General features: G+C 37.0%; 1 protein-coding gene across 4 annotated transcripts in view; it reads right to left on the bottom strand.

Moving 5' to 3' along the window:
- LOC117339165 (SH3 and PX domain-containing protein 2A-like) overlaps positions 1–13113 on the bottom strand; it is a 43455-nt gene that overhangs the window by 28694 nt on the left and 1648 nt on the right. For 2 of the 4 annotated variants that reach the window (XM_033900598.1, XM_033900599.1), the window contains exons 2-3: positions 10214–10294; positions 2990–3065 (exon numbers count right to left, since the gene is read on the bottom strand). In XM_033900598.1, the coding sequence (XP_033756489.1) occupies positions 2990–3065; positions 10214–10294 (157 nt within the window). Of the gene's footprint in view, positions 1–2989; positions 3158–10213; positions 10295–13113 lie in introns of those variants that run through there. The other 2 variants (XM_033900600.1, XM_033900601.1) reach the window with 1 other exon arrangement.

Here is a 13113-nt window from a genome sequence, read left to right as displayed (position 1 = left end):
AGTTAATTAATTATTCTGCTAAGGAGCAATAATTAATGCATTGTTCTAGGGCATACAGAATTGTAATGTTATCATGCACTGACTAAGTGGTTAAAACACATGTACAGTTGAGGCCACTTTTCATTTCCATAATTAAGGAAGTTATCAGTTGCATTTTTGAAATATCACACCTGCTAATATTTTAATATCACCTAGTAATTTTATAGTAATAGTAACTTTAATACACTTTTTGTATATATATATCCTTCCCTATTTAACAACTTTTCCAGTATTAGTATACATTTGTATATATGAGAGCTAGAACTATTAGTGACCTCTGATGACCTCCGCAACAGCATAAATTAAATTCAGCTCCGGACTTACATGATGCTGTAACACAGTTGATCTGAACCTTTGATTGATTCAAAATATGTACATTTATATAGGTGTGGCCTTCTTGTAGGAATAAGTAATAGGTGTGGGCTTATTGTAGGACTAAGTAATAGATGTGGGCTTATTGCAGGACTAAGTTATAGGTGTGGGCTTATTGTAGGACTAAGTAATAGGTGTGGGCTTATTGTAGGGTGTTTATTGTACGACTAAGTTATAGATGTGGGCTTATTGTAGGACTAACTAATGTGTGGGCTTATTGTAGGACTAAGTAATAGGTGTTGGCTTATTGTAGGAATAAGTAATAGGTGTGGGCTTATTGTAGGACTAAGTAATAGGTGTGGGCTTATTGTAGGAATAAGTAATAGGTGTGGGCTTATTGTAGGAATAAGTAATAGGTGTGGGCTTATTGTAGGAATAAGTAATAGGTGTGGGCTTATTGTAGGACTAAGTAATAGGTGTGGGCTTATAGGACTAAGGAAGAGGTGTGGGTTTATTGTAGGGTGTTTATTGTAGGACTAAGTAATAGGTTTGGGTTTATTGTAGGACTAAGTAATAGGTGTGGGCTTATTGTAGGAATAAGTAATAGGTGTGGGCTTATTGTAGGAATAAGTAATAGGTGTGGGCTTATTGTAGGACTAAGAAAGAGGTGTGGGCTTATTATAGGAATAAGTAATAGGTGTGTGCTTATTGTAGGAATAAGTAATAGGTGTGGGCTTATTATAGGACTAAGAAAGAGGTGTTGGCTTATTGTAGGAATAAGTAATAGGTGTGGGCTTATTATAGGAATAAGTAATAGGTGTGGGCTTATTATATCAGGACTAAGTAATAGGTGTTGGCTTATTGTAGGAATAAGTAATAGGTGTAGGCTTATTGTAGGGTGTTTATTGTAAGACTAAGTTATAGATGTGGGCTTATTGTAGGACTAAGTAATAAGTGTGGGTTTATTGTAGGATTAAGTAATACGTGTGGGCTTATTATATAAGGACTAAGTAATAGGTGTGGGCTTATTGTAGGTCTAAGTAATAGATGTGGGCTTATTGGAAGTCTAAGTATTAGGTGTGGGCTTATTGTAGGACTAAGTAATAGATGTGGGCTTATTGTAGGACTAAGTAATAGGTGTAAGCTTATTGTAGGTCTAAGTAATAGGTGTGGGCTTATTGTAGGACTAAGTCATAGATGTGGGCTTATTGTAGGACTAAGTAATAGATGTGGGCTTATTGTAGGACTAAGTACTAGGTGTGGGCTTATTGTAGGACTAAGTTATAGGTGTGGGCTTATTGTAGGTCTAAATAATAGGTGTGGGCTTATTGTAGGTCTAAGTAATAGGTCTAAGTAATAGATGTGGGCTTATTGTAGGACTAAGTAATAGATGTGGGCTTATTGTAGGACTAAGTAATAGGTGTGGGCTTATTGTAGGACTAAGTTATAGGTGTGGGCTTATTGTAGGTCTAAATAATAGGTGTGGGCTTATTGTAGGTCTAAGTAATAGGTCTAAGTAATAGATGTGGGCTTATTGTAGGACTAAGTAATAGGTGTGGGCTTATTATAGGACTAAGTAATAGATGTGGGCTTATTGTAGGTCTAAGTAATAGGTGTGTGCTTATTGTAGGTCTAAATAATAGGTGTAAGCTTATTGTAGGTCTAAGTAATAGGACTAAGTAATAGATGTGGGCTTATTGTAGGACTAAGTAATAGGTGTTGGCTTATTGTAGGACTAAGTTATAGGTGTGGGCTTATTGTAGGACTAAGTAATAGGTGTGGGCTTACTGTAGGACGTTTATTGTAGGACTAAGTAATAGGTATTGGCTTATTGTAGGATGTTTATTATAGGACTAAGTAATAGGTATGGGCTTATTGTAGGATGTTTATTGTAGGACTAAGTAATAGGTGGTGGCTTATTTTAGGACTAAGTAATAGGTGGTGGCTTATTGTAGGACGTTTACTGTAGGACTAAGTCATAGTATTTGCTATGAGTTTATTATTTCATATTGACATATTAATAATTATATATAACTGCTGAAACAATTGGTTGACCTAAGCTTACTACCCAGCATAATTACATAGGCAAGCTACCAGATAAGTAATTAGTATAATGTTATATGTTTTTGTATTACTGGGGCATTATTACATATCGAAGTAAAAATATCATATCATACATATTAGTATACACACAATTATAAGGTTGAAATAAATATTTTAGGTATTTTTTTCCCTCTACAACCTGAACATCAAAATAAATCATTCTTTTATATACATGCTAATTAAAAGATAAATACTTAATTCTACTTGACTTAAACATCAATCTTTGATATACATGTGCTAATTAAAAGCTGAATACTTAATTCTACTTGACTTTAACACTATAATTATCATTATAATGACCAGTAAGTGTGATGAGAGATACGCATGCCACCATGAGTCACGTAAGAAAAACTATGTAAACGTAAATAATACAAAAACACTTAACTCAAGTACAGGTATATACTTCCTTAAAATCCTATCAACAACACCAAGTATATCTACACTAAACTCCCGTAAAAACATTAATATGATAAATTGTGTAATGACGTTTTACTTGAAAATTTATGTTAATTAATGATTTAGATTTGAATCTTACCTGGCAAAAAAGGTATAATCCTTTTCAAAGGATCAAGAAGGCCGGCCTCAAGGGGAAACTTGTCCAGCAGTTCATTCTGTAAAATTAAAGAAAAAACGTTTGTGACTGGCTACATATATATCTGGACCTGTATATAGACAACTACTGGGGTTGTGTCACCGAGATATGGTCAGACCACGAGACTTCCTTTAAAGGACGTGTGTCAACAAGATACACTCACATACATTGTACATGTTTACTATAAAAACAACCTTAAATTATTTATCTAGCACAAAAGAAAGATATATTATCACTTTGAACATCAACATTTATCAGCTTATAATTACGTATAAAACAGGGGCTGAGATATTACTAGACTTATTGGTAACAAATACAACTTAGTTACAATGATATACATTATATGTATCAGTGTAATGTAAACTTTATTTAACTGCAAAACATGTTATGTTAACTTATGTATTAATCTCTCGAATTGAAACGTGTGAGGGGTCTTTTTTTCAAGTTTTTCAGCATAGTATAATACAAAAATATAACACATACACTTATACATGAAATTATCATCATCATCATCATCATCATTTTCATCATCATCATCATCATCATCATCATGCTATATATTCACTTCCATGCGCTAATTAATAATCATTTCACATACTGATACATAATCGTGTGAGGGGTCTTTTAATGTGAAAGGAAAACAGAGCACCCAGGTCAGAGAAAACCCAGATAGGTGATCATAACCCAATACCCTTTCACATTGATTGGGGATTCAAACCCAGCTGGTTCTAGGTGAAAGGACCACAGTGCCAACCGACCACTCTTACATGTATATGAAATTGTACTATTTGGTCCTTATATGATAAAATGGAAAAGTTATATAAGGAGCCCAAACTTAGAAATGGAATCTTGACAATGTAATTTGCCCCTGTCCACCTTATGATCTAGAGCACAAAATCACCTGTGGCCTAGAATATCTACAGCTACGTATACTAAACCAATATATAGGAACATCCCTGTGATAAAAAATGTTTTGATGTCGTAGAGATAAACAGCTTGATATCCTGTCATGACCGAATACAGTAAACAAATCACCAATTAGATACTTACCTACACTGGATCACAATATCTTAATCACTGAACCATGGATAGGTACAAAATGTTTAAATGTTATATTATAATAGGTATAAGTAGTTCATTAACCTTCTTATCAAAAACTTAACACTAGTGATACGAACAATTCAATATATTTGGGGTAAAAACACAATATTTAGTATAACAAGAGGCCCAGAGGGCCTGAATCGCTGACCTGTTTTCGTGAGATATGAAACAAGAATGATGCTTAATTAAGTATATTTGTCACTAGTATTGCTATGTCAATATATCATAGGCATATTATATGGGTATACAGGTGAGGTTGTTATGCCAAAAAATGCATTAATCCATTAAATAAAACTGACTTTTGGTGCAACCCCATATATATATAGGGATACTATATCTATATAGCTACCACACAAATGTGAGTGATATCCATTGCTTAGTTTCAGAAAAGAAGTTGTTTAAACCAATTGACCTCTTTTGACCCTGCCCTCTGCCCAGCGGGGGTCAGTTCCTTCCTTTATAAAATTTTGAATCTCTACCCAAAGGATGCACCCAGTCAAACATGAGCTGTTTCAGAGAAGAAGTTAATTGTTTCATATCAATTTAGCCAAACAAATTGACCCCTTTAAGCCCCGCCCCTCAGCCCTCAAGGGGTTGGCCCAATCATTTGTACAATTTTGAATCCTTAACCCAAGGGGATGCTACCAGTCAAATATTAGAGATATCTAATGCTTAGTTTCAGAGAAAAAGTCAATTATATCAATTCTGCCAAAATGACCCCTTTTTGGCCCCACCTCTTATCTCCAGGGGGGTCAGCTTTGTCATTTTTACAATTTTGAATCCCTACCCCATAGGAGTGCTACCATTCAAATATGAGCAATATCCAATGCTTAGTTTTAGAGAAAAAGTCAATTATATCAATTCTGCCAAAATAACCCCTTTTGGCCAGTCCTCTTAGCTCCCGGGGGAGTCAGCCCTGTCATTTGTACAATTTTGAATACCTACCCAGGGGGATGCTACCATTCAAATATGAACCATATCTATTGCTTAGTTTTAGAGAAGAAGTTGTTTTTATCAATTTCGCCAAATTGAAGCCTTTTGGCCCCGTCCCTCATGCCGCCCCAGGAAGGTTGGCCCCACCATTTGGTACAATTGTGAATCACGACTCCAAACGGATGTTCACAGTCAAATATGAGCAATATCCATTGCTTGGTTGCAGAGAAGAAGTTGTTCATATCAATTTAGCCAAATTAATTTATCCCTCTTGGCCCCGCCACTCAGGCCCCACGGGGGTCAACCCCATCATCTGTACAATTTTGAGTCCCCACTCAATAGTGATCGATGCTTCCAGACAAATAATGAGCGTTATCCATTGCTCGGTTTCAGAGAAGAAGTCTTTTATATCAATATAGCCCAATTGACCACATTTAGCCCCGCCCCTCAGGCCCCTCGAGGGTCAGGTCCATCATTTGTACAATTTTGAATTCCCACCCCATAGTGATGCTACAAGGCAAATATGAGTGATATCCATTGCTCAGTTTCAGAGAAGAAGTCGTTTATATTAAGAGAGCCAAATTGGCCCCCGCCCCTCAGACCCCTTGGGGGTCAGCCCCACCATTTGTACAATTTTGAGTCTCCACCCCATAGGGATGCATCTGACCAAATTTGGTAAAATTCTTATCTGTGGTATGAAGAAGAAGTCAATTGTTTACTGATGGACAGACGACGGCCGGCCGGCCGAACAACGGACGCTACAGTATGGCATAATATAAGCTGATCACCTTAGTCCTTTGGACCAGGTAAGCTAAAAACACAGATGATAAAGTGAATGAAGAAAAATGAAGATCATGCTACCCCTGAACCTTATAAACCCCACAATTTACGATACATTTATATTACATAATTTTGCATGTGCATGTGTAAAAGTCATGGGTCAGTCTGGCTTGTATAAAGTGTTAAATACAGCCTCTGTCACTCAGTTGGCGAGCATGTTTCTTTGGCATATGATCAGGAGGTAGAGCCATGGCTTATCACATCAGAGACCCAGATTAGAGTCTTGTCAGGGGACTCTGTAGGAATATGTGTTTCTCTCTGTTCTTTAACATTGGCACCCAAATAAAATCCCATGGTGGTGGTATTGAGAGTAATGGGTTGAGATTTGAGTACATTTCAAGAAAAGCAGGGGGAGAAGTGTAAACGAACTGGTTGGTGTGGCTTGTACATAGTGTTATAAATACCACCTTTATCACTCAGCTGACGGAGCATGCTACTTTGGCTCAGGAGGTAGAGCCATGGTTTATCAGGCCTGAGACCCATGTTCCATATTCCTCTCGGGACTCTCTGTAGGAATGTGTTTTGCCTGTTCTCTCTCACATGTATCATATATATTATCCTCAAATCATCCCCATTCAGTAGTAAAATAGTTTGGTACTGTATTTATCCTCAATTAAGCCTCTCCCCAAGTAAAACTGTTCAGTACCATATTAATCATCAAACAATTCCTTCCTCCTAAGAGTAATTATCCTCAAATAGTCCACCTTCCCTATGTGAGGAAAACGCTTAGACTGTATTTATCCTAAAATTATCCCCCCTTCCCTAGTGAAGAAGTTTATCACTGTATTTATCCTCAAATTACCCCCACTTCCTAAGTGAAGAAGTGTATCACTGTATTTATCCTCAAATTATCCCCAATTTCCCTAGTGAAGAAGTTTATCACTGTATTTATCCTCAAATTACCCCCCTTACCTAGTGAAGAAGTGTATCACTGTATTTATCCTCAAATTATCCCCCCTTCCTAAGTGAAGAAGTTTATCACTGTATTTATCCTCAAATTATCCCCCCTTACCTAGTGAAGAAGTTTATCACTGTATTTATCCTCAAATTATCCCCCCTTCCTAAGTGAAGAAGTTTATCACTGTATTTATCCTCAAATTACCCCCCTTCCCTAGTGAAGAAGTTTATCACTGTATTTATCCTCAAATTATCCCTCTTCCCTAGTGAAGAAGTTTATCTATCCCCCTTACCTAGTGAAGAAGTTTATCACTGTATTTATCCTCAAATTATCCCCCTTACCTAGTGAAGAAGTTTATCATTGTATTTATCCTCAAATTATCCCCCCTTTCTAAGTGAAGAAGTTTATCACTGTATTTATCCTCAAATTATCCCCCTTTCTAAGTGAAGAAGTTTATCACTGTATTTATCCCCAAATTATCCCCCTTACCTAGTGAAGAAGTTTATCATTGTATTTATCCTCAAATTATCCCCCCTTCCCTAGTGAAGAAGTGTATCACTGTATTTATCCTCAAATTATCCCCCCTTCCTAAGTGAAGAAGTGTATACGTATATATATCACTGTATTTATCCTCAAATTATCCCCCTTCCTAAGTGAAGAAGTTTATCACTGTATTTATCCTCAAATTATCCCCCTTCCTAAGTGAATAAGTTTATCGCTGTATTTATCCTCAAATTATCCCCCCTTCCTAAGTGAAGAAGTTTATCACTGTATTTATCCTCAAATTATCCCCCTTCCCTAGTGAAGAAGTGTATCACTGTATTTATCCTCAAATTATCCCCCCTTCCTAAGTGAAGAAGTTTATCACTGTATTTATCCTCAAATTATCCCCCCTTACCTAGTGAAGAAGTTTATCACTGTATTTATCCTCAAATTATCCCCCTTCCTTAGTGAAGAAGTTTATCACTGTATTTATCCTCAAATTATCCCTCTTCCCTATATAGTGAAGAAGTTTATCACTGTATTTATCCTCAAATTATCCCCCTTACCTAGTGAAGAAGTTTATCACTGTATTTAATCCTCAAATTATCTCCCTTCCTTAGTGAAGAAGTTTATCACGGTATTTATCCTCAAATTATCCCCCTTCCTTAGTGAAGAAGTTTATCACTGTATTTATACTCAAATTATCCCCCTTCCTTAGTGAAGAAGTTTATCACTGTATTTATCCTCAAATTATCCCCCCTTACCTAGTGAAGAAGTTTATCACTGTATTTAATCCTCAAATTATTCCCCTTCCTTAGTGAAGAAGTTTATCACTGTATTTAATCCTCAAATTATCCCCCTTCCTTAGTGAAGAAGTTTATCACTGTATTTATCCTCAAATTATCCCCCCTTACCTAGTGAAGAAGTTTATCACTGTATTTAATCCTCAAATTATTCCCCTTCCTTAGTGAAGAAGTTTATCACTGTATTTAATCCTCAAATTATCCCCCTTCCTTAGTGAAAAAGTTTATCACTGTATTTAATCCTCAAATTATCCCCCCTTCCTTAGTGAAGAAGTTTATCACTGTATTTAATCCTCAAATTATCCCCCTTCCTTAGTGAAGAAGTTTATCACTGTATTTATCCTCAAATTATCCCCCCTTCCTAAGTGAAGAAGTTTATCACTGTATGTATCCTCAAATTATCCCCCCTTCCTAAGTGAAGAAGTTTATCACTGTATTTATCCTCAAATTATCCCCCCTTCCTAAGTGAAGAAGTGTATCACTGTATTTATCCTCAAATTATCCCCCCTTACCTAGTGAAGAAGTGTCTCGCTCGGCACCTCTGTGTGTGCTCTCAGTTCTCTCTATCCGCGCTCCTCTTTATATAATTAGTGGAGAGTGTGTGTTTTGATCTGCTCCTCTTTAGGGGAGGGTGGGGGAGGGTGTGTGTGTGTCTCTCAATATGCTCCTCTTTAGGGGAGGGTGGAGGAAGGGTGGGTGTGTGTGTATCTCGATCAGCCCCTCTTGAGGGGAAGGTGGTCCCGGGAGGGTGTGTGTTTCTCGATCTGCTCCTCTTTAGGGGAGGGTTTTGGGAGGTATGTGTGTCTCTCGATCTGCCCCTCTTTAGGGGAGGGTGGAGGGAGGGTATGTGTGTCTCTCGATCTGCCCCTCTTTAGGGGAGGGTGGGGGAGGGTATGTGTGTGTCTCGATCTGCCTCTCTTTAGGGGAGGGTGGAGGGAGGGTATGTGTGTCTCTCGATCTGCCTCTCTTTAGGGGAGGGTGGGGGAGGGTATGTGTGTCTCTCGATCTGCTCCTCTTTAGGGGAGGGTGGGGGAGGGTATGTGTGTCTCTCAATCTGCCTCTCTTTAGGGGAGGGTGGAGGGAGGGTATGTGGGTCTCTCGATCTGCCTCTCTTTAGGGGAGGGTGGAGGGAGGGTATGTGTGTCTCTCAAGCTGCTCCTGTATAGGGGAGGGTGTGTGTGTGTGCCTCTTTCCACTCCTCATTAGTTGAGGCTGGGAGGGGGGGGGGGGGGGGTCTCAATCCCCTCCTCTTAAGGGGAGGGAGGGGGGAGGGTGTGAGTGTCTCTCGATCCGCTTCTCTTTAGGGGAGGGTTGAGGGAGTGTGTGAGTGTCTCTCTCACTCCCCTCCTCTTTAGGGGAGGGTGGGGGGAGGGTGTGTGTATCTCTCGATCCATTTCTCTTTAGGGGACGGTGTGTGTGTCTCGATCAGTTCCTTTTCAGGGAAGGGAGGGTGTCTCTTGCACTGCTCATCTTTATGAGAGGTGGAGGGGGGGGGGGGGGGAGGGGTGTGTCTCTCGATCCATTCCTCTTAAGGGGAAGGTTGGGAGGGTGTGTGTGTCTCTCGATCCACTCCTCTTTAGGGGAGGGTGGGGGGAGGGATGTGTGTCTCAATCTGCTCCTCTCTCAAGAGATCTAGAGATTATATGGGGTCTCACAGGCAGGACACCTATAGTACATACGTCCTGTGCCACTTCGGAAAGATTCAGTAACATGGACTCACATATACCTTGCTTCAATGAATCAAATGAAAAATGATATCAGAATAAACTAGAAACTTCAATCAACCTACATGTATACCCGACCAAATTACTGTATATATGTATACATATATACCAGATACCTTAACCGACCATCTGCCTTCAGGGGAATGAACGTGTGGACAACCTTGATAAACTGTCACATAATATATAAAGTTTATCTGATGACCCTGAGGCAGTCTGACCACCATTCAAATTAATATGTATTTGTAAAGAAAGTAAATTAACCATGAAACTCTTAAATAGAAAATTCAATCCGATATAGTAACATCTTCAGCTGTGAATGTAGAAAATTTCAGTGCAGAAATTTAAATGGTGAAAATGGAGTGTAAATGCATAAGAAAATACTTACCTGAAAATCGAAGAATCGACTGTACCTTCTGTAGAGGCATGTGGTAGTTTGATCGGACCAGGTCACCATGACGATGTACACCTGTCAAATAGGTAAGCACAAATCTATGTAACTGATGATAGCACACTAGTAACTTGTCAGGCCAGGTGTGATTAATTAGTCTGATCCTATATACTAACTTACAACACTTTCTCATTTAAATGCATACATATACTGCATAGGTACACATACAATTGTCATTAATGGTTATTCAGAGAATCTGTACATGTGCATGCATGGACAACCCTAAAAGGCTTAAACCAGAAAATTTGAATTCCTCTGATTTGCCATATATAAATATATTCCTGTTTTGGAATAAACATCATAATGACTAAGTCCCAAAACATGTAAAACAAGAAATATCTTTAAAAAAGATAAATGGCATAGTTTTAATGCTGGTGGATATAATGTTAAACTGCTGGTGAAATAAGTCAACGAACTAATGCGTTTCAGCACGGATAACAAAATTAGATGTTTGAACCATTTTTGTAGTAGTCCCCTTGCTTTCACCTTTTTGCACTTTACACCAAAATGGTTTCACTTAATATAACCAATTTTAGGAAAATACTTTCATGTGGGAATGTTAAAGAGGCTTGCCCGCAGAGATATCAGAAAAATTGGCTAATAGAAAAAGATTGTTTACACATGACAGATTTTTGGAATTGTTGAGTTTTTCATTTTATTTTCCTTATAAAACGCTGAAAAGTGATATTAAAACCTCATTTTTTAAATATTATTTATTTAATTGCAACCTGCAATAAGTCCCCGCTATAAAGTGTAGTCTAATTTGATTGACACATCAAAGAAACAAGCACGTGCACAGTGCCGCACAGTGATAACTTCAAAGGCAGCGGCGATTTACAAAGAAGATTTGCCGTTATATTCCATACATTTCCCTCTCAGGTTGAGTTTTAAAACGTCTTTTAAATACATATTCTGTAATTGTTTTCAAGAAATAAAGTCGGAAAGCCTCTAATTTTGTCACATAGAAACGTACTGAAGTTTATTTAGTGATCGGAGATGTGCCGTTTACCGGTCCTTCTGGGGTAAGCCTCTTTAAAAAAAAAATATTAAAGCAGTAATTTTTCAGAAGTGGTACTATTGCTTCAGTCTCAAGATCTGGAACATCTTTCTGCAAAGATTTATCAGACTAATTGACAAATATCATCAGCAAAATAAACAACCCTTCATTGACTTCGATTGAGAACATCAATCTTTTTTCCAGATAAAGTGTAAGGATACACTTATGGGAAGAGGCGTTCCTATAACGATGAATGTATTTCGTATATATGCGGATGTTTTATCATACTTCCTTTTCGAGAAATTTGAGTTTTAACATAACATGCAGGTTGATCCCTTTATCTGATTCACGCGAGTATATGTACATTGTTTCCTGACTTGAATAGATATTGATATAAACAAACTTGTATCAGTGTAAATTTAAGTTCCTTAATTACCCATAATCAAACTTATACATTATTTATCCTAAAATAATCCGTCGTGTAAAAGTATAGTACCCTATTTATTCTAAAAATAAGTCCTTTCTCCTAAAATGGAATGGTTAGGAAGGGCTTTGCGAATCACTTTTTATTTTGAAGGGGATTATAAATAAGCAGGACTTACCCAAGGCTTTGGTTACCCAAGGGCTTTGGGGGGGGGGGGGGGGGGGGGGGGGGGGGGGGGGGGGGGGGAATGTCAGTGACATTGAAATCATTAATGTCATTAATATTATTAACATTCACATTCAAAGAGTGAGACAGGATTCAGTATGTCTTGTCCTTTCGAAGAATGGATATTTTTAATGACATCAGTGATACAGCATACCATCAATGTGTATATGCAGGGTTATTTTTATTTTTCATAAATTCTTCAAGAAATTAATTTTGCACATAGTGAAGATTTTGACTGACCCGATCTGTTCTAGTCTGATATTTACAGGTTATACATACAGTGAATCTATAAATAAAACAATCCGGGGATAGAAATATTTCATAAAACCAGAATGGTCTATACTGAGGTAGGAAACTTTGACAGCCATTACAGGCCTATATATATATCTCTTTGTAGTAATAATTCAATACATGCATGTTGTGAATTTAGTGACAATGAAAATATATTTTGTTTAAGTGTAATTTGTGAGTTTAACTTGTTTTATGATTTGTTTCATCAAAAACTTTACAACATATATATATATATCTTTAGTACTTTCATCGTCTCATAGCGATTCGATCTTCAGACAGATTTTGAAGAATTTGCCAATAGGAGACGGTAAGTATATACATGTGTTGTCAAGTTTTTCTATTTCTTATATACATGTATATACACTTTTGGGTCAAAAGTATTTCCCACAAAATTTAATTTTACTACAATTTCATTGTATTTTTATCGTTTTTCAATCACTCACTCTGACTTCATTCGCGATTTTATTGATGTTTGGTGTGTTGTAAAGAAATATATTGAAATTCCTTATACAAATACCGATGCACAATACCCTGTATGTTAGAGAATGAATTGAAATTGGCAACAATATTAAATTACAAATAGCACTGTCATCATTCATACGCTTTTATTACAAAATATCATCAAAATGATGCTGCGAAAATTCATGCAGTAATTATATAATTATAACCTTTTGAATTTTTATGTATATGACAAATGAAATTAATATATGGAATTAGTATGAAAATGAATTTGAAAATATCTTTCAGCATACAAAATTTTGTTTTAATAGGCCTATGACCAGTAATATCAGGATCTTTTTTGAAAAAAACAATTAAATGGTAAGATTATATAGCTGAATAAGATTGAGTATAAAAACGTTTGACTCAGTAGTGTATACATGTATATACAATGTATATATA

This window comes from Pecten maximus, chromosome 12 (assembly GCF_902652985.1).
Source record: "Pecten maximus chromosome 12, xPecMax1.1, whole genome shotgun sequence".
In the NCBI taxonomy this organism is placed as follows: Eukaryota; Metazoa; Mollusca; class Bivalvia; order Pectinida; family Pectinidae; genus Pecten; species Pecten maximus.
The sequence above is the reverse complement of the archived record's forward strand: the minus strand, read 5'-3'. Positions and strand labels throughout refer to the sequence as shown.